This window comes from Erpetoichthys calabaricus, chromosome 4 (genome assembly GCF_900747795.2).
Source record: "Erpetoichthys calabaricus chromosome 4, fErpCal1.3, whole genome shotgun sequence".
Taxonomy (NCBI): domain Eukaryota; kingdom Metazoa; phylum Chordata; class Cladistia; order Polypteriformes; family Polypteridae; genus Erpetoichthys; species Erpetoichthys calabaricus.
This window is the reverse complement of record NC_041397.2, coordinates 248,229,699-248,251,601: the sequence shown is the minus strand read 5'-3', so window position 1 is coordinate 248,251,601 and position 21,903 is coordinate 248,229,699. Positions and strand designations below refer to the sequence as shown.

Here is a 21,903-nt window from a genome sequence, read left to right as displayed (position 1 = left end):
CTGGATTGGGAGACTGGGGTGGTGGTCCCCCTCTTTAACAAAGGGGACCGGAGGGTGTGTTCCAACTACAGAGGGATCACACTCCTCAGCCTCCCTGGAAAAGTCTATTCGGGGGTTCTGGAGAGGAGGGTCCGTCGGATAGTCGAGCCTCGGATTCAGGAGGAACAGTGTGGTTTTCATCCTGGTCGCGGAACAGTGGACTAGCTCTATACCCTTAGCAGGGTCCTGGAGGGTGCACGGGAGTTTGCCCAACCACTTTACATGTGTTTTGTGGACTTGGAAAAAAGCATTCGACCGTGTCCCTCGGGGAATCCTGTGGGGGATACTCCGAGAGTATGGGGTACCGGACTCCCCGATAAGGGCTGTTCGGTCCCAGAGCTTGGTCCGCATTGCCGGCAGTAAGTCAAACCCATTTCCAGTGAGAGTTGGACTCCGCCAGGGCTGTCCTTTGTCACCAATTCTGTTCATAACTTTTATGGACAGAATTTCTAGGCGCAGCCAGGGCGTTGAGTGGGTCCGGTTTTGGTGGACTCAGGATTGGGTCACTGCTTTTTGCAGATGATGATGTCCTGTTTGCTTCCTCAGGCCGTGATCTTCAGCTCTTTCTGGATTGGTTCGCAGCTGAGTGTGAAGCGGCTGGGATGGGAATCAGCACCACCAAATCCGAGACCATGGTCTTCAGCCGGAAAAGGGTGGAGTGCCCTCTTAGGGTTGGTAGAGAGATCCTGCCCCAAGTGGAGGAGTTCAAGTATCTCGGGATCTTGTTCACGAGTGAGGAAAGAATGGAGCGTGAGATCGACAGGCGGATCGGTGCGGCATCCGCAGTAATGCGGGCTCTGCATCGGTCTGTCGTCATGAAAAAGGAGCTGAGCCGGAAGGCAAAGCTCTCAATTTACCAGTCGATCTATGTTCCTACCCTCACCTATGGTCATGAGCTATGGGTAGTGACCGAAAGAACGTGATAGCGAATACAAGCGGCTGAAATGAGTTTCCTCCGTAGGGTGTCTGGGCTTTCCCTTAAAGATAGGGTGAGAAGCTCAGTCATCCGGGAGGGGCTCAGAGTAGAGCCATTGCTCCTCCGCATCAAGAGGAGTCAGATGAAGTGGCTCGGGCATCTGATCAGGATGCCTCCTGGACGCCTCCATGGTGAGGTGTTCCGGGCACGTCTAACCGGGAGGAGGCCCAGGGGAAGACCCAGGACACGCTGGAGGGACTATGTCTCTTGGCTGGCCTGGGAATGCCTTGGGATTCCCCCGGAAGAGCTAGAAGTGGCCGGGGAGAGGGAAGTCTGGGCATCTCTGCTCAAGCTGCCGCCCCCACGACCCGACCTCGGATAAGCGGAAGAGAATGGATGGATGGAAAAAAACTGAGCTTCAAAAATTTAAATCCAAAATATAGTGAAAAGTCAAGCAAAATGACACCTTTTATTGGCTAACTAAAAAAGATTACAATATGCAAGCTTTTGAGGCAACTCAGGCACCTTTTTCAGAAGAAGGGGCCTGAATTGCCTCGAAAGCTTGCATATTGTAATCTTTTTAGTTAGCCAATAAAAGGTGTCATTTTGCTTGACTTTTCACTAAATCCAAAATATAGTAATCCCAAAGCATGACAACAGCAGAAACAAAAGCATCAGCTGTCCAAAAAAGTTAAACATGCGGCAAAAAAAAAAAAAAAAAAAAACCTCACTCTGCAGTGTAGCTTCATTTAATCAGTTTTACTTACTTGCATTTCACCATGGCATTTTATTATCCTTTTCTCAATGTGGCAGCAAGAAGATATACATACATACATACATAATGTACAAGCGCGCACATACACAGGCATATTTTAAAGAAGGAAAAAAGTCAACACAGAAATTCAAATTAACATAATATTGTATTAGCCACAGATTTCTAGCATTTATCCATTTGCATGAATGAACTTGAAAAGCTAAATGAACAATTGCTTATTTCAGCCTTTTTTTTACATGATAGCAAGTATAACTAGCTCTGGATTAAAAACTGTACTATTCTACTGTACAACACAGCAAACATCACATAATAATAGAGCTCCATTTTGTGTTCACAAAACTTCATTGGCATATTATTTACCAAAGGTAAAAGCACACAGGTGATTTACTTCTAAAGAAATAAAGAGAATGGTCCTGGTTCTAAGCAACAGCTAAATAAATAAAAATCTGTAAAAATGGTCATAAACTACAACACATTTGTGAATTCACTTTCATAAATTCCACTAATTCAAAAAATGAACAAAGCAAAAGGATCAAAGAAAACTGACCTTTACTGGTTCTGTACACTTCAGTCTTTCTTCTTCTAGCTTTAACTGTTCTTCCAGCATCTCTTCAAATGACTGCATTTTCATCCCAATTCCAGGTTTAATGGGCCTAATAAAGGAAACACAACTAACTTCTGAGTTTCCTTATTAAATTAGGAAAATAAGAATATTTGCTATTATACTCATAAGACATAACAAATGAGCATGACAGGATGTTATAGTCTGGAAGTACTTCAATTTGCCTCTGGCCCTTAACATCCTGCATTATCTAATGTGCATGAAGTAACACTGAAAATGTGTAGAAATGTAACAAGTATTTAAAGAAACCTGAAATCAAAATAGCACCATATTACCACATATGTATCATGCTTTATACGAGTTCACCACTATAGCACCAAGTCCTAGTAACTCCAGATATCTAATCTATTTTCCTACTTAAACCCTGTGTTACTCAGATTATGAATTCTTCCCATCTACCATATATTGAAAATACTGCTTCTTCCTCCTTTGTGTGCGTTGTTTACCAGAAATATGAAGGTTGTAACAATAAGCATCATAATGAATGAATAAGGCTTCAAAATAAAAGCCAAGTAAATCAAACATTATTTATAGGCATGAATACCATACCATTTTCCAAGCCACTTAATCCTGAGCAGGGTCACAGGAGACTGGAGCCTATTCCGGCAAACAAGGCAGGAACAATCCACAGGACAGGGCGCTAGTCCATCGCAGGTGAACACACTCACACACACACACACACACACACACACACAGCACATACTCACTCGATCATGAATAACTTAACAATGAAAATGATTATTTTTTTATATAGTTTATTTTATTAAAATCAAAAAATATTCCACACATGCAAGTCAAGTATAACAAAACTGGTTTGAAACAATTCGTCCCCCACCCATAAGAAAGAGAGCTAGGTCAGCAGAGTAGCACTTTAATAATAATTAAAAATATGTAAATAAATAAATGAAGAAAAATAGATAGAATAGAAAAAGAGGGGAGAGAATTCACTTCCTCAATTTAAATGCTTATTCTGAAATATAATTTATCAGATCCTGCCAGGTTTTGAAAAGGTTTTGTTCAGATCCTCCAAGTGAGAATTAGATTTTTTCCAATTTTAGATAATATATAACATCATCTATCCACTGACTTAAGTGGATTCTTCCAGTTAAGCAAGACAAGTCCACATGTCAATAGTGTAGTAAAGGCAACTACAGTTTGTTTGTCCTTCTCCACTTTAAGCCCACCGGGAAGTACACCAAACACAGCTGTTAGTGCATTAGGAGGGATTGTGACACCAAGGATGTCTGAAAGACATTTAAAGATTTTTGTCCAAAATTATGTTCATTTGGCGCAGGCCTAAAACATGTGACCCAGTGAGGATGGAACTTGATCGCAATGTTCGCAGGTTGGATATTGCCCGGGAATCATTTTGGACAATTGTAAACGAGAGAGATGCGCTCGATATATAATTTTATATTGAATGATTGTATGCTTTACACATATGGAGCTCGAGTGAATTCTGTGCATTGCTACCTTCCATTCCTTTTCTGAGATGATGAGAGATCCTTTTCCCACTGTACTCTGGGATCTTTGAAAGGGAGGGACTTTAAATTGTTTTTATATATTATAGAAATGCTGTTTGAGTCCTCAAGACTGATCAATATTTCTTCCGGTGAGGAGGTAGGTGGGAGGTGAGGGAAATTGGGTAGGTTTTGTTTAAAAAAGTTTCTAATTTGAAAGTAGTGAAAGAAATGTGTTGCTGGAAAGTTAAACTTGGAGTATAATTGTTCGTTGGATGCAAAGACGTTGTCTATGTACAGATCTCTATGTGATTTAATCCCAGATGTTTTCCAGACATTACAAACTGCATACGTTTGAGAGGGTGGAAAAAGGTGGTTCTCATGCAGAGGTGCCACAGATAAAAGCTTCTCTATCTTAAAATACTTCCTACATTGGTTACATTTTCTGAGTGAGTGAAGCACTATTGGGTTGTTAGTATATCGGCAATGACTTGTACTTATTGGGGTATAAAGCAAGGAATATAAAGAAGTACTGCAGGATTTTATTCCTATTGTGGACCAAGCCTGTGTCTGCTCGCCTACTTGTGTCAATGTCCATGTTTTTATAGTTTGTATATGCACAGCCCAGTAATAAAATTGAAAGTTAGGTAAACTCATGCCACTTTCTTCCTTAGGTCTTTGAAGGGTTGCCTTTTGGATACAAGGATGTTTTGAATTCCAAATAAATTAGGTTATGGTTGAATCTAATTTCTTAAAAAATGATTTATTGATATATTTTGGAATGTTTTGAAATAGAAAGAGAAGCTTAGGAAGGATATTCATCTTGACAATGTTATTTCTTCTAGCTAAAGTTAGATGAAGGGTAGACCATATAATTATTTTGTATGACACAAAAATGGATTCATGTATTAAAAAAAAAAATCAATGATACAATATTAACGTTATGCTTTTAGACATTAATTAAATGCTACAGAGCTGTAAATATACTTTTATATTTATATCCTTGTATTGTCTTGCTAGGGCTTTTGAAAACAGCAACAATATTTATTGTAAGAAAAACCTATAAAAGATACATACCTTCATGTACACTTGTCTTCTTGATTTAAATGGTGGCTTCAATAGATTGTACATTTATAAAATACAGTTAGTTTAACATTTTGAGATCAAAATAATGTACAAATATAGACATATTAGCTGTTCTACCCAACTTCACCAAGAAGAGTGACAAAACATATGTTACATGCATAAAATAAATAAAATGCAGATCTGACACTTATGACTTCCTAAATAGTAGGAGAAGGACATAATCTTTTATTTAGCACAGTTGTTCTAAAATTGTGAAATTTTACCCTAAAATAACATGTAAGATTTAGAGAAATAGAGATAATTTTGCAATAAAGAACAATTCATAGAATAGTAGTGATTGTTATCTTAACAGTTCAGTAATAATATTGAAATGTCATAGAGCATGTAGAATATGCCATAGTCATAATATACAATTGACCACTGAGAGACAAATGAGGGTCATACGGCACACACACTCTTCATCTTGTTGAGCAACACTCCAGATGGATACTCACAAAGTGTCCATCCCCTCTTACTTGCTATCTTAAAAACCTTTTGTTAAAATCGACCTCAAGGAATAAATGTGTCGATTATTATTTGCCCTGTGCAAAAATGGAACATGACCTTTTTTGTTTGCTATAAAATGAGCATTCAGGAAAGTGGGAACTGATTTTTTATAAGATCAACCATTAGAGTTACTCAGTAGCAAATGTAAAAATCTCATTTTTTTTCAGCATGCTTAAATAGTTAAAAATTCTGAATAGTTATTGCAGTCAACATAAACATGTAATATTGGCATTTTTTGCTACAATATCGTTTCAAATTCTTTTGAAATAAAATCACATCAGTATCCAATTGTGTTTTGGAGATATTAAGGTTAAAAGGTACACACATTCAACAAAAAGGCAACTTTTATTGACGTTGTTTTAGTTTTGGTTTTTTTTTATTTTTATGTAGAAAATGTTAAAAAAATTTTATCAACCTATAATTAGCGTTAGACTATTATTGCACTTTCTTTAGACTATACTGAAAATAACTGCAAATTTTAAAGAAATTTCTGGAGTGGTTTTCATGTGATGCTCGAAAGACAGACAGAAACAAATTCAATTTTATAGGTATATATAAGTGTATAAAACAATAAGATATATAATATAACTAGGTTCTAAGTAAAGAGCCACTCCTTCCAAGCAATTTCCATAAGATCTATTGACTTGTTGCTGCTATCTAGCAGATATATACTGCTATCAATTTAGCATTATTTCAGATGATAACAGCAAATTTCAATGAGGCAGTCTCAGTTTTTATTTTTTCCTAGACAAAAAAAGAAACAACAATCCCAAATCAAAACCACATTAATAAGAATATTGGGTATAGGCATCCGTTGAAGAGGAGAGTCCTCAGATGTTTTTCTTTAAAAGGTGAGGGACCCCACAGAAGGGCTAAAGGTGGGAAATTCATTCCACCAGCATGTCTATTATCAGTTGTTCAGAAATGCCACAGTTATGTAAATTTGACTGCTTTAACTACGACCCTGTGCAATTTTTCTTTGATGGTGGTTATTTACTGTATTTTTGCCTCAGGAAGACAGCTCCTGCCTGTGTGTGTGCAGACGGCGCTTCAAAGTTAGACACACTGTTGTCACTGCTTCTACTTTTATCATGTTGATTTGCTGACTAATGCTGATAGAAGAGCTTAATTGGGCACTGAAACAAACACAATGCACAGACGAAGCAATTCACTTTTCTTCCATTATATTTGCTAATATTAGACTTTTTGTGAAACCTGGAAATAGGCAAGGTGCCCCATATAAACAATCAACTTTGGTCAATCACAAATGTCCTTGCAAAGCATTTTTCTCTCAGTCAGACAGATTGAAAACAATTCTTTTTCATGCTATCACTCATTCCATGCGTAACAAAAGCAGCCATCTTTCTGGCAGCATACTGTAGCTGAAATATTTCAGTTTGTTAAAAATAATTTTGCTACCGATTTGTAATTTTATTTATGTACTCCATTAAATGATTTCATTTTTTAAAATCTCACCAGTTTGCTCCTGATGGTGCACTTTTAAAATACAATAACTTAAATTTAACAAAAGTTACACTGAAATATAGGTTAACTAATTAATTTAAATGTTTAGGGCTTATTGTGGTCAACATTTTTTGATATACAGTATATTAGTGCAATGCTATTTGAAATGTCGTCCTGCATTATACTTAATACAATCAGCAGAGTCTCCTCCAATAAAATGCTTAGGCCCAAAGAGGACAATGCAGTGGTGACATCCGAGTGTCTGAATACCTAGACAACTGGAGTAGCACAGTTGGCATATACAGTAGACATACTTTTTTCATCAAAATAGTAGTGGAAGTAGTGTAGTAGTACTATCACGTGTTTAAAAAAAAAAAAAAAAAAAAAAAAAAAGTTCATAGATCAATCCTTGACTAACATTTCCTTCGGAATTCCATGTTTCAATGCCAAATAGATTAAAAAAATCTGGTCTTTATCATTGTGCTGTACAAAACTAATTAAGGGGAGGGGGTGGATGGAGGGTTTTCAACTGGCAAAAAAGACAAACCAACATTAAAAAAAAAAGGAGCAAGGATTTAACATACCGGTCTTGTGACTCAAGCAAATCCTCATTACAAACAAAATCTTTTTCTTGCTGGCATATCTGGGAACCTCCATCTAAGAAATCTGGGCGAGCTTGAGATTCACCATAACCATGACAATCATTCAGTTGTTCCTCAGTATGCTCAGTATTCAAACTCCCATTACTTGAGTCTGTTTAATATAAAATAAAAAAAAAGTTACAATTATTTTTAAAATAAGAAAAGTTACTTGATATTAGTAAAATTGTAACAAGCAAAAACAAACTGTTTTTAATAGTACAAAAAAAAAAAACTAACAATACACATATAATTTAAGATTTAAGCAGTTAAAATACTCAGTCATTTAATTTCATTTCATGATTATGTTACAATAATTTGTTTGTGTTATAGCAACAAAATTAATATTTATTCTCCTTTATACTTTCTGGTTTTTCTCATCTTTTCTTCATATTTGTTATATAAATATTTTAAGTCCAAGGATACTGTGGCTTTAACATTTTTTAATGAAATGTTTACTTTTAATGATTTAAATTACTGTATATCTGAATTGAAATGCTGGATACATCAACCATTTAGTGAACTTGCTAGTCTTCTTTAAGACACAAAACCAAACATAATTATCACATTTAAATATCCTGCCATCGTAATTCACCTAATGTACTCTGAAAATATTTTTCTTCAAGTTCTGGACATGGTGCTAATTTTTCATCAGGAAGATGGATCTTGTCTACACACATCATAACACTTCCTGTAAGATAATGAAAATTTTCAGAAACATTTTTCTGTATGGAATGATGTATTTCAGCAACTTGTTCATAAATGCCAATTTTGGTAATACTCAGTGTGCCAGAAATTTCTTGATAAGACAGATTTCCAGATCCCCCAGTGAGATGCCACACTTCTGAATTGTTCCTAAAATCTTTAAGAGTTGGGAAAAAGAAATTGTAAAAATGCTTATTGATTTGTGACTGAAAGGATCCCTAGTGAGTTTTTTTTACAACCTCTGCAATACCACCATAGTAATTGATCACAAAGGTTGATAAATAAAAAAAATGTTTTCACTATTATACAGATTTATCCAGAAAACATTAGCGTATGTAGATTCCCTTATAATTCCACAATGTCAGATAAATCAACAGTGAACTAGAGTTGAAATTCAAACTAGAGAAATTAAAAAGGCATAAATAGTTAATTAATAAAAAATGTAACCTTGGCAATAATACTATTTATGCAAAAATTGCATTTTTTTAATTTGTACTTTTAATAAACACAAATTATTTAATTTGGTAATTAAGCTTAATTCCAGAAATATATAACAATTAGAAACACTTATGGCAATGTGGATCCATGTGTTTCTACAGAAACAATTTAGCATTTTTCTAGTGCAAAGTATACAGTTGTTCAATAAGTGTGAACTATAATGATTACACACACATTCAAAATAAGCACTTAGTATAAAAGCAACTGTCTGAGGGTGTGGTGTTCTGCTTTGTTTAGACCAGCTAAACTACTTTTCCACATGTCTTTGATGCTCTAATTCCCAACACTTTAATTCAGCAAAGAAGCACACTATGCCACTTTTTAAAAATACTTTACAGCCAAGTTACTGTAAGATTTCACAGTACATTTCATGCAACACCTGAGTAACTGTCAATATTAAAATACCTCAAAGATCTAAAACATAATATCAGTGTTTAAACTTGAATATATAAAGCTTAAATTGTCCATACAGTAAAGGAGCATGATTGTCTAATGGACCTTAGGCCTGGATGTAAAACAGGTTTAGTATGGCAAGACAGAAACATAAATCTAGCAGTTTACATACTTAAAATGCCTACAAAACATTGAATTACTGCATCATTATATTGAAATAAAAAAAAATAATTTTAAAACATTTTCAGTGTTAACTGGAAAAGTAATTATGTATTAATGAAACCTATGTCCCAAATTTCCAGAGAAATGGAGTGCTGTGCAGGAAACCTTCACTTGGCAACCAGCTTGGCTCTTAACTAACTAGCAATGTAAAATGTCACAAACTAAAGAAATACTGTAGTAGCACTTAAAAAAAGTTAATTCTACAATATTTTGCCCATACTACCTTTGAATGCAATTTAGCTTGCAGTTGAGCAATCATACTTGGCTAAATTATTTTTGATAAGCAGGAAACATAGAAATAACACCAAGCAGAAATTCACATTAATTAAAACCTGACAGGTTTGGGTTAAATTGTTTGCTGTTACTATTAATTAGCACAAGTTAAAAAGTGGTGAAAACACCCTGAAATATTGAACAGCTGAAATGCTCTCAACTAGAGACATTCTTTAGTTACTTCTGGAAAAACTGAATCCTTCATGCAGACCCTGACTGAATATTTTTATCAAGGAGCATTACAGAAAAATTGGACTAATAGTGCATCTCCAAAACACTCTACATGTTGTACATGATTGGAGAGATTTGCTTAGCATTTCAAAAAATTAATAAATGTGTGGCCAGTGTTAAAGATTTTGAAACACTAACTATACAGATTTTATTTTGGAGTGATGTGTAGCTGGAAATGTGTAAGGTTGTTGCCCTATCCAAAATTATATTTTGTTTTATGCCCAGGGCGGCCCATATAGGCATGGACTAACTGTCACCCTGAACTTGATACACCAGTTATAAAATAGATGGCTGGACAGACAACTGTAGCCAAGAGTAGAACAATCAGAGGATAATGGGAAGCCTCTGTTCCTTTCTCATTGCTGTTTGGCACTGTATTAAAAACCAAATACTCTCACTACTCACTCAACTGACAGTTGACTGTTTATATCATCGTGCTCTCAAAGCAAAAAGAAATCATGAATTGCTATTTCTTAGTTAATTCTATAATGACATAAAAGTAGCAATAATGAAAACCTTTCCTTTTTTATCTTGAAAGATTTTCCTGCTTTATTAAATTAAAATAAGTAGGTGAGATACCTGCAATCCCATAGCCCAAATTCTTGCCCTGAAAGGTCTGCTGTAAAGGTTGTCTCCAGAGTGAATTCACGGTTTAAGTTTAAAGTGACAATAGGTAACTCATGTTATGCAAGCAAGTGTTTTCCAAGTCAGTTCCCCAGGAGTGGAACTGTTGATTTAGAAGGTTGTCATTTAAATTTTAGATTCTGAAAACTGATATTTTAAAATTTACCTGGTACTTTTTGCCTAGGCTGTAGAATTTAACCTACACAACCAGTGATCTGGTAATTGTAAGACCCTTGGCGATAATATGGAAAGGCATGACTTAATCAGCCTGCTGGATGACAAAGTTTGTTTTCATTCACTTACTAAGCTGCCAGTGACTGGTTGAAGTTCTTAAAGTGCTTCAAAGATTTGCTGGTGTTTCCCTCCACTCTGCAAAAGTGTGTTTTACCGTCTTCCTTTGCTTAGCTAATTGTGACGCTCTCTACTCATTTATACATGCTACTGCCCTCAGTTGGAAATGAGCATACTGCATAGGGCCTGGAGAGCATTCACACAGTCCTTCCTTCTTCAACAAGTAAAACCAAAGGGGGTCCAAGGCTGTTTTTTTCATAACTATGTATATCTATTAGCTCATCTTTTGTAATCATCCTTTGAAGTAAGCGTGTATATTTAATTTGACAATTATTTGTGATTTACTTTATGATTATGTATATTGTATGCATTATACATTCATTTGATTCCTAACACTGGAAAAATTTGATAAGCTTTTATCATATTCCTTATTGACTTCTGTAATTCTATATTGGCACAGTTGACAGGCTCCTCCTATAACCTGTCACAATTTCAAATGTCTACGTTTCTTAGATCTGCCCATTTCATTCATCCATTCAAAAGAACTCTTAAGAATAATCTGTTTAAAAGGGCATTTAAATTACACTAACAACCATACACTTTCTTGGCATTCACTCCCTATGACCAGCCCCTAATAATATTATTATTATTAATTTAGCAGAGACCTTTATCCAAGGTGACTTACAAAGCAAGGGATAATAGATACAAGAATGAAGGGGCAAAAATCAAAGCAACAAAGAACAAGACAAAAAAAGCAAGCCCAAAGGAGTACAATTACTACATGATTATAAATACAACACATGGGGGCAGTTGGTAAGGAGCACATACTGATACAGCGCATTGCCACACCCACCACATGACAAACCAACTCAGGATCCCAGATTAGTACCCGAGTGCAGCAATGCAATGGGTGACACCTCAGCACCACACTAGTTCAGATGGAATGGAACAATGTGAGGTTTTTTATGGTGGCTGGAGTGCCAATTCTGCCACCAACCCCGAGGTTTTCCCAGCAGGTTGGAGGGCCTACATGCAGGGCTGGATGCAGTTTAACATCATACCCAAGTCGGAAAAACAACTAGACTAAGACAAAAACACAAAAATCAGTATCCTAATGTCCTCGTCAGTAAAACTGTAGCTACCGTATAGGAGAAAAGCTAAGAAGATCCAAAATATTTAATGAAAAGGTGTATTTTCAAAAAAGCCTAAATGCAAGTCAAATGGGTGCAGTTTGAACAAATAAAGGGAGATATACAGTAATTATGTATCTAGGGCTAGGTTTCTTTGATCATCATCTTCTAGAATTATGCATTTTATTCCTTTTTATTTTTTTTGTGTGTGTTGGCCCAGGTGTTTGCTTTATTTATTTCTCTTTTATTTAGCGTTTCACACTTCAATCATTAGCTTTCATCCACTCCCTTTTTCTGTGCTTTTACTCCAATGGTGTCCATTTTAATATGTGGAAGTGCACAGAGCATGGGAAAGTCACTTTACATTAATACTTTTTACAGCAATTTATAGTAAATCTAATATTCTTTTTTATTTTAAATAAAGGAAGGACTATAAAAACAAATAGTATATTACGTGGCATGATGATCACATCATAAATTTAAAATAATTACTGTCAAAGCTTTGAAACACAGAGACACTATAAAAAAATATTGTCAATAATTACCAACATAACTTGTTACAGTTCATAAAATGTACTCACCTAAAAAGAGATACAAGGCTTTTACATTCTTGCAGGATATCTTTGCAGTTATATGGCAGCTGACCCTTGACGCCTTGAATGTTTATGATTTCCACGTGTTCTTTAACCTTTCTAAAGCATTGCTATACATTTGGTGTAATAAACATCCATAACTATTCCTTGCCAACTTTCAATTAGAACTCAAACGTCTTAGGTGTCTACAGAACTTGCAGTTGCACTCAAACCAAGCTGCTCACATAAATGTGCCTACTGTAAGGTTATAGTCTGCATTCATAAAACCCCAAATCTAATAAAATAGTTATTGTAAACTTCAAGAAATGTTCTTTATTCAATGCCTCCCTATTGCATTTGCAATTACTCTGCTTTTTACTACTATAAGTGAATTATAAGTTATACTTTAAATACTTAAAAAAGATGTGTACAAATGGGGGAAATCAAAAGAAAGATCCCTTCATACTTCCTACAATTTCAAAGTTATTATATATAAATGTATGTACTAGTCTCTAACATATTTTACGTGTATTTTTAACATATATAAAATGTAAGGCCAACTGTTTATGTCCATGCTTTTCATCTGACATCTCTTACCTAAAGGTACCTCTTGAGCAGAAATACTTTCTACAAGTTTCTTCTGTTCTTCAGTAACTTTCTGGAGCTGGTATGTCTGCTGCATTTTTAATTGCCCCTGCTTCTGCAGTTGCCATTCTTTCAACTGTAAACAAACAAAAGTTAAGAAATTAAAAAAAAAAAAAAAACATTTTAACCTTCAAGACAGGTATATACTGTATGTGGCAAACAAACACATGAAAACACAAACAAACTGAAAGTGCAACCAAAAAGGATAATAATCCCAGCAAAAAAATTCAATACAGAAATGATTCACTATAAAAGGTGGAAATAGATGTATAAGTAAGGAGAAACAGGACAATTCCAAGAAGGCATTTAACAGAACTTGAAAGTCCCCTAAAAACACACATCTACCTATTTTTAAGCTTGAAGCCTGAACTTTAAGCAACAGTGCTGATTGTTAAGAAGTAAATGTATAGGATGCAGCAGCTGCACCACAAATTCCATGTCGGCTGAGGTGCTGATCTGCTGGACCAAGGCATACAGTCATATGAAAAAGTTTGGGAACCCCTCTTAATTCTTTGGATTTTTGTTTATCATTGGCTGAGCTTTCAAAGTAGCAACTTCCTTTTAATATATGACATGCCTTATGGAAACAGTAGTATTTCAACAGTGACACTAAGTTTATTGGATTAACAGAAAATATGCAATATGCATCATAACAAAATTAGGCAGGTGCATACATTTGGGCACCCCAACAAAGATATTACATCAATACTTAGTTAGCCTCCTTTTGCAAATATAACAGCCTCTAGACACCTCCTATAGCCTTTGAGGAGTGTCTGGATTCTGGATGGAGGTATTTTTGACCATTCTTCCGTACAAAATCCCTCCAGTTCAGTTAAATTTGATGGCTGCCAAGCCAAGAATTTATGAACCTCCTGGACTCTTTTGATTTGAGACAGCTCGTTAATCAGCCTACACATAAAGCAGGTCATACGTTAGACTTAGTAATTACTAAAGGACTAAAAGTTGATATAAAGCAGGTCATTGATATTGGTCTATCAGACCATTTTCTTCTACTCTTTAATATAGAAATAATGATAGAAAACACTCATGAGAAGCATATTGTTAAAAAACGGTTCTTTGACTCATCAGCAGCTTTAAAACTTTCAAACATTCTAACCAATCAGTCCGTTTATAGTGCCAACTATAATAGCGAGGAGAATGTAAATAGTAAGGTGGAAAGATTTAATACTAAAGTGAGGGCTGCTGTTGACATAGTTGCACCTGAAAAGACAGTTAAAAAATCTTCTAGCATTGTTATACCATGGAAGACCCAAAGAGTGTCTGATTTAAAGAGAACATGCCGTAGAGCGGAGCGTAAATGGAGGAAAACTAAACTAACTATTGACTATGAAATATTAAAAGTTAAAATAACAGAATACAATAACACAGTCCGTCTTGAGAGGCGCTGCTATTTCTCTAAGATTATAAATAACAATGCTAGTAATCCCAGAGTCTTATTTTCGACAATTGATCATCTGTTAAACCCAGGTAACTCAAAGGAATGCCTCCTAAGTACTTCCAGTAAAACCTGTGAGGCTATCGCTGTATTTTTCAATCAAAAAATTAATGATATTAGAAATAACATAGTATATCTCCCCAACACTAAGGATCCTCCTAAACCCCAGTACCCCATAATAAACAAATTAAAGTCTTTCACTAGGATAGATTTACCTGATTTACATAAAATAATTTCTCAAATGAAACCCTCCACCTGTGCCCTTGACCCAATACCAACAAATTTTTTCAAAGAAGTATCGGGCGTGCTTAGTGATAATGTTCTTGACATAGTAAATTCGTCATTAGATACGGGGGTCTTCCCAGACTGTCTTAAGACTGCGGTAGTTAAACCCCTACTTAAGAAAAATAATCTCGATCCCTCTGCTCTTGAAAATTATAGACCCATCTCTAACCTGCCTTTCTTAAGTAAAATTCTAGAGAAGGCAGTCATTATACAGTTAAATGAGCACCTCAATAAACATGCTATTCTTGATAAATTTCAGTCAGGTTTTAGAACAAATCACAGCACAGAAACTGCACTCGTTAAAGTAGTAAATGACTTGCGGGTAAATGCAGACAGAGGCCATTTATCTGTTCTCATCCTCTTAGATCTGAGTGCTGCATTTGACACCATTGATCATAATATTCTTAAGAATCGCCTTAGTCAATGGGTGGACCTCTCTGGCAGTGTCTTAAATTGGTTTGAATCCTACCTGGCAGGGAGAAAATTCTTTGTTAGTTGTAATTATAACTCAAAGACACATGATATTCTATATGGTGTTCCACAAGGCTCTATCCTGGGTCCACTGCTCTTCTCAATCTACATGCTTCCATTAGGTCAGATTATCTCAGGGCACAACGTGAGCTACCACAGCTATGCTGATGACACACAGCTGTATTTATCAATAGCACCTGATGACCCCAAATCTCTTGATTCGCTAACACAATGTCTAACTTGTATCTCAGAATGGATGAATAGTAACTTTCTCAAATTAAATAAAGAAAAAAACGAAATCTTAGTGATTGGCAATAATGGATACAATGAGGCTATTAGAAATAAACTGGATGCATTAGGATTAAAAGTCAAATCGGAGGTAAAAAGCTTAGGGGTAACCGTTGATTGTAATCTGAATTTTAAATCGCATATTAATCAGATCACTAGGACAGCATTTTTTCACCTAAGAAACATAGCAAAAGTTAGACCTCTTATATCATCGAAAGATGCAGAGAAATTAGTTCATGCGTTTGTTTTCAGTCGGCTAGATTACTGTAACGCACTCCTCTCAGGACTACCCAAAAAAGACATCAATCGTTTGCAACTAGTGCAGAATGCAGCTGCTAGAATTCTTACCAGGAAAAGAAAATCCGAACACATTTCTCCAGTTTTGATGTCACTACACTGGTTACCTGTGTCATTCAGAATTGACTTTAAAATTCTGCTTATGGTTTATAAAGCTTTAAATAATCTCGCCCCGGCTTATATATCGGAATGTCTGACACCTTATATTCCAAATCGCAACCTCAGATCCTCAACTGAGTGTCTCCTTAGAATTCCAAGAGCAAAACTTAAAAGAAGTGGTGAGGCGGCCTTCTGCTGTTATGCACCTAAAATCTGGAATAGCCTGCCAGTAGGAATTCGCCAGGCTAATACAGTGGAGCACTTTAAAAAACTACTGAAAACACATTATTTTAACATGGCCTTCTCATAACTTCACTGTAATTTAATCCTGATACTCTGTATATCTAATTAATTAAAATAATATTCATTCAAAATCTGTACTAACCCCTACTCTCTCTTCTGTTTCCTTTTCCGGTGTCATGTTGGTGGTGGCGTGCGCCACCACCATCTACCCAAAGCACCATGATGTTCCAACAATGATGGATGGATTAAAAGCCAGAAGTCTGTATGACCATCAGCATCAAGTGACTCCGTGAAAAACCCGAACTACAAAGAGGACTTTTTCATTTATGTTAGGTAGAATGCCCAAAGGGGACTGGGCGGTCTCGTGGCCTGGAACCCCTACAGATTTTATTTTTTTCTCCAGCCTTCTGGAGTTTTTTTTTGTTTTTTCTGTCCACCCTGGCCATCGGACCTTACTCCTTTCTATGTTAATTAATGTTGTCTTATTTTAATTTCTTATTTTGTCTTTTATTTTTCTTCTCTTCATTATGTAAAGCACTTTGAGCTACTTTTTGTATGAAAATGTGCTATATAAATAAATGTTGTTGCTTCAAATCATCCCATAGATTTTCGATGATATTCAAGTCAGGGGACTGTGACAGCCATTCCAGAACATTGTACTTCTCCCTCTGCATGAATGCCTTTGTAGATTTTGAACTGTGTTTTGGGTCATTGTCTTGTTGGAATATCCAACCCCTGCGTAACTTCAACTTTGTAACCGATGCTTAAACATTATCCTGAAGAATTTGTTGATATTGGGTTGAATTCATCCGACCTTCGACTTTAACAAGGGCCCCAGTCCCTGAACTAGCCACACAGCATGATGGAACCTCCACCAAATTTGACAGTAGGTAGCAGGTGTTATTCTTTCAATGCGGTGTTCTTCATCCGCCATGCAAAGCACTTTTTGTTATGACCAAATAGCTCAATTTTTGTTTCATCAGTCCAAAGCACTTTGTTCCAAAATAAATCTGGCTTGTCTAAATGAGCATTTGCATACAACAAGCGACTGTGTTTGTGGTGTGAGTGCAGAAAGGGCTTCTTTCTCATCACTCTGCCATACAGAAGTTCTTTGTGAAAATTGCACTGAATTGTAGAATGATGTACAGATACACCATCTGCAGCAAGATGTTCTTGCACGTCTTTGAAGGTGATCTGTGAGTTGTCTGTAGCCATTCTCACAATCCTGTGCATATGCCGCTCCTGTATTTTTCTTGGCCTGCCAGACCTGGGTTTAACAGCAACTGTGCTTGTGGCCTTCCATTTCCTGATTACATTCCTTACAGATGAAATTGACAGTTTAAACCTCCGAGATAGCTTTTTGTAGCCTTCCCTTAAACCATGTTACTGAACAATCTTTGTTTTCAGATCTTTTGAGTTGTTTTGAGGATCCCATGCTGTCACTCATCAGAGGAGAGTCAAAGGGAAGCACAACTTGCAATTGACCACCTTAAATACCTTTTATCATGATTGGACACACCTGTCTATGACGTTCAAGGCTTAACGAGCTAATCCAACCAATTTGGTGTTGCAAGTAATAAGTATTGAGTAGCTACATGTATTCAAATCAGCAAAACTACAAGGTGACCCAAATTTTTGCACAGCCAGTTTTTCACATTTGATTTAATTTCATACAACTAAATACTGCTTCACTAAAAATCTTTGTTCAGAAAACACCCCAGTACTCAGATGTTCCTAGGAAATGAAAGACATACCACTATTATCTTTTTTGTTGAAGGTAAATTATTATGCAGGCTGAGAGGGTTTCCCAAACTTTTTCATTTGACTGTACAAGCATTACTGCCTGTGAAAAGGTAATACTGACATTTTAAAAGGTTCAAGCTAGTATCACAATCTATGTCCTTTTTTATAACAGTTAAGAAAAGTTGATGATCGGGGATTTGTCATGTAGTGCCTAAAAGAGTATTATATAAACTAAAAAAAAAAAGAAACATGTTTCTTTGCAGGGGACAGTCATACACACACCTACCACCTACTCATACATCACCAATTTACTGTTGATAATTTAACCTGCACATCTTTGGGATTTGAAAATAAAACTTTAATACTGTCAGTACTTGAATATTTTGTTAAGTAAATAATACACACAAAAAATGATATTATAATAATTGTGATAGCATAGAAATGCAGTTTGATTAAGTAAATAAATAGCAGGAAAAATCTTTCTTTGAATTTCTGTAGAGCCCACAGCTAACCTAGGGTGGCACTAGGCACATTCACTCATTCTGGAGAAGTTTTTGGGTGACAGCACACACCCCAGTGTACCCAGAGAAAAACTCCCATAAACATGGGAATAGGAAGAGCAAACATCATCTAGCACTAGCTAGAGTGAAACCCTCAACCACCATGTCTCCTACATGCCTGTAAACAAATTCCCTAGTATTCACATTTAAAGTTGATATGGTTGCCCTTATTATAAATTTTGAAGTCAAATGGTGAATATTAACTACAGACTTGGCAAAAAAAACTGTCAACATGTGCTCACGAGGTGAATAATTGCATAATAACACCATATGAATTACTACTTGATGTAATACAGCAATTATTCTCTTCATGAGGTGGATTATTAATAGATACTGCAATGTATTCACTTAATGAAAATAAGGAAGCAGCAATTAATCAAATCTTGCTATTTAAAAGTAAGTTCACATTGGTAGGCATTTTAGAATGTGGTTTCAAAAATTTTATAAGGTCCATACCAACGTTTTAGCACAACTTTGGAAAAAAAAAATTAAATGAAAAAGCTAGCAAGCTACACATTTCTTACAGTTAACTTTATTTTATACTGTAGAAAACACTGTATTAATAAAAAAAATTCACTAAGCACAAGTGTTGTTACCTTCTCCAGTTTTTGAATAAAGGAGGAAGAACACTGTCCATTTGCATCTGCAGCATCTTTAACAGGGTAGTCTGCCACATCTTGATTGAAGACATCAGCATCATCCCACAGGGAGAGAGGATTACCATCAAGTGAAGGTAATTTAAGTGCATCAAGGGCATTATGAAAACCAGTGCCTGAGAGTTCCGCCTCACCACATGCAGAAGAAATATTTTTATCCATAAATGAATCCACACTAATACAGCTGCTATTGCTGGATACAGGTAGAGGGGAAAACTGAGTAATAAAAGAGTCATTTTGGCCCTCAAGCAGCCATCCCGTTTGGTATGCATTTGCATTCACTGGGTCAAATGGTGGGTTTAGAATTACACCAGCCCGGGAAGTGCTTGGCATCCAGCAAGCCAAAAAGTTCATTTGAGTTTGTAGCTCAGTTGTCACCGACATTTTAATTCTGAACAGTCAAAAAAACATGTTTTGAGGACATACTGTTAAATCAGAGGTCTTGGTTCAGAAACTGAAAGAAATAAAATAAATTTAATATGACATAAAACAACATCTGAGGGAAAAAAATTATACAGTGTATGAATCCTTTCAAAAAGCTCGAACACACAAGTCCCATAAAATGCTTTACCAGTTGTTTAAGAATACTGAACATTATACAGTATAGCATAATATTATTCATTTTATTTGCCTAATTTCATATGAGAATTATTTACTATAGTCTTACTTTAGCAATTTCAGATGCTGGTATAAAGAACCTTAGCACCAACTAAACAGAAGCTGTAATTAGGTGAAAACTGATACATCATGCTCTTGAGATTATACAACTGATGTAGATCAAGCTGCCAGATGGCTTAAGAATAAATACATCAATGTTTTTTTTTTTTCTCAAATGCAAAGCATTTTGCAGTGTGATAATCAGTTGCTAACAATATAAATAGCATTTCAACACGGCAAACTATACATAGACTGTTGTATAGTGTTTTTGTATATTTTTATATTTCAGAAATATTGAAAATAAATTACTTAGTAATTGTAACAACGTGGCAGGAAAAAACATCTAGCAGACAAACTTTTAAGGTGTCTTTGCTAATGAAAAAAATGCTTATGTACCGTAATCATATAATTACATATATATTTATCTGCTATTTGAAAAACATTTTTTCCTTAGATATTTTCAGTTTCTCAGCATTATTTAAACTGATTACTTTCGATAAAAATTCATTCCCTTTATTTGTATTTTCTTTTTGACTCATACAGTTTAGATTATTAGATTATTAACAGATTCTTACTTGCTGATACAGGATATTTTCAATAAACAACAGTTTGGTAATTTTTCTGCGTCTTTATTAAGTAGCATTTGTGTATGTTTATTATACATTAAGATAACTGAAAGGATTTTAGGGTTGAAATACAGTACAAGTAATTCTTTTAGTTTCATGGTGATCTGATAAATCTGCTTAAGTATATACTGTATATACGTGTGAATTTTGACCAAAGTCAAATCTAACTAGCCTTAACATACATATTTTTGTGTTATTTTTAGTTTCTCCCATTAAACTTGGCAGACAACTGACCATTTATATCTATACACACTTGCATCCCATTATACAGAATGTATAACACAGTATGCCTGTATACACACTTGCATCCCATAATACAGAATGTATAACACAGTATGCCTGCACATACACACAGTCACACAAATCCACTTGTTCTTCAGTTCTGTACCCAGTTTTCCATGACTGGAAGCTCAGTGTTCCAAAGCAAAACTGAAATTAATTAATGGGTGACCTTTCCCAATTTTCAGACAAAATGTTAATATTTGGTTACTAAAACCATATTATTTACTAAGTGATCTGAAACGTATTACTGTCCTGTTGGAACTAGCCAAATCATTTTAAAAATAAGCCAACTATCATTCTTTTAAAAAGAAACGCAGCTAATGCAGAATAGAATCACCAATTTAAAAAAATATGTATTGTTCGTACTCGTACAACAACATGTGTAAAAGTAGTATTGATCAACAAAAAAATACCTGTACAAAAAAACAGACAAAGCTTTTTACATTGGAATAATCCCAATCATATATAAATTGTGCACTTCAGCAACTTACATTTTTATTTCCAGATAATTTTATTTAACCGTTTGAGACTTGCGCGTTACCTAGAAACCTATTAATTCTGCATGCATTGTGTACAGTATAGTGAAATATTCAATTCAGGTCATCCTGTAAAATATAAAAACAATGTTCCCCTGAAAAAACTAAAATGAAACATACCTCATTTAAGTAAAGCCTACTTATTAAATGCTCCTTCAGTGGTGCAGAATACAATGTCAGTCTTCTGTGACTTCAGAAAGCTATTTCGAAACAGGAAAAACATGTTAAAATCCAAACATACCGCCATGAAAACACAAGACCCGCGAGACGATAACGCCCAAGATGGAAAGATAAGCAGAAGTTGTGGACTTTGTAGTATTAATACTAGTATAGATTCGGCTTACAAAAGGAAACATCATGCCTGTTTTTACTACATTACCCATGATGCATTGCAAAACACAGAACGTTAAAAGCTTGCGTGGATGACGCATCTTGTACTTGGCTTCTGTTTACATAAAAGTAAGGCGGGAAGAGGGCGCTAAAACTATGGTGCTTTAAATAAGTTTGTGGAGTTTCGTTAACTATTTACTTTTATTGATTTTATTATATAGGTGGACGTAAAACACACTTGTAA

General features: G+C 35.5%; 1 protein-coding gene across 2 annotated transcripts in view; it reads right to left on the bottom strand.

Moving 5' to 3' along the window:
* Window positions 1-21,608, bottom strand: part of cenpj (centromere protein J) — a 50,106-nt gene extending 28,498 nt beyond the window's left edge. The window contains exons 1-6 of one of the 2 annotated variants that reach the window (XM_051926172.1): window positions 21,450-21,608; window positions 19,169-19,682; window positions 13,083-13,206; window positions 8,142-8,408; window positions 7,493-7,661; window positions 2,278-2,383 (exon numbers count right to left, since the gene is read on the bottom strand). In XM_051926172.1, coding sequence (XP_051782132.1) covers window positions 2,278-2,383; window positions 7,493-7,661; window positions 8,142-8,408; window positions 13,083-13,206; window positions 19,169-19,612 — 1,110 coding nt within the window. In that variant the 5' untranslated portion in view covers window positions 19,613-19,682; window positions 21,450-21,608. The remainder of the gene's footprint in view (window positions 1-2,277; window positions 2,384-7,492; window positions 7,662-8,141; window positions 8,409-13,082; window positions 13,207-19,168; window positions 19,683-21,449) is intronic. The other variant, XM_028800575.2, reaches the window with a different exon arrangement.
* Window positions 21,609-21,903: the final 295 nt, after the last annotated feature.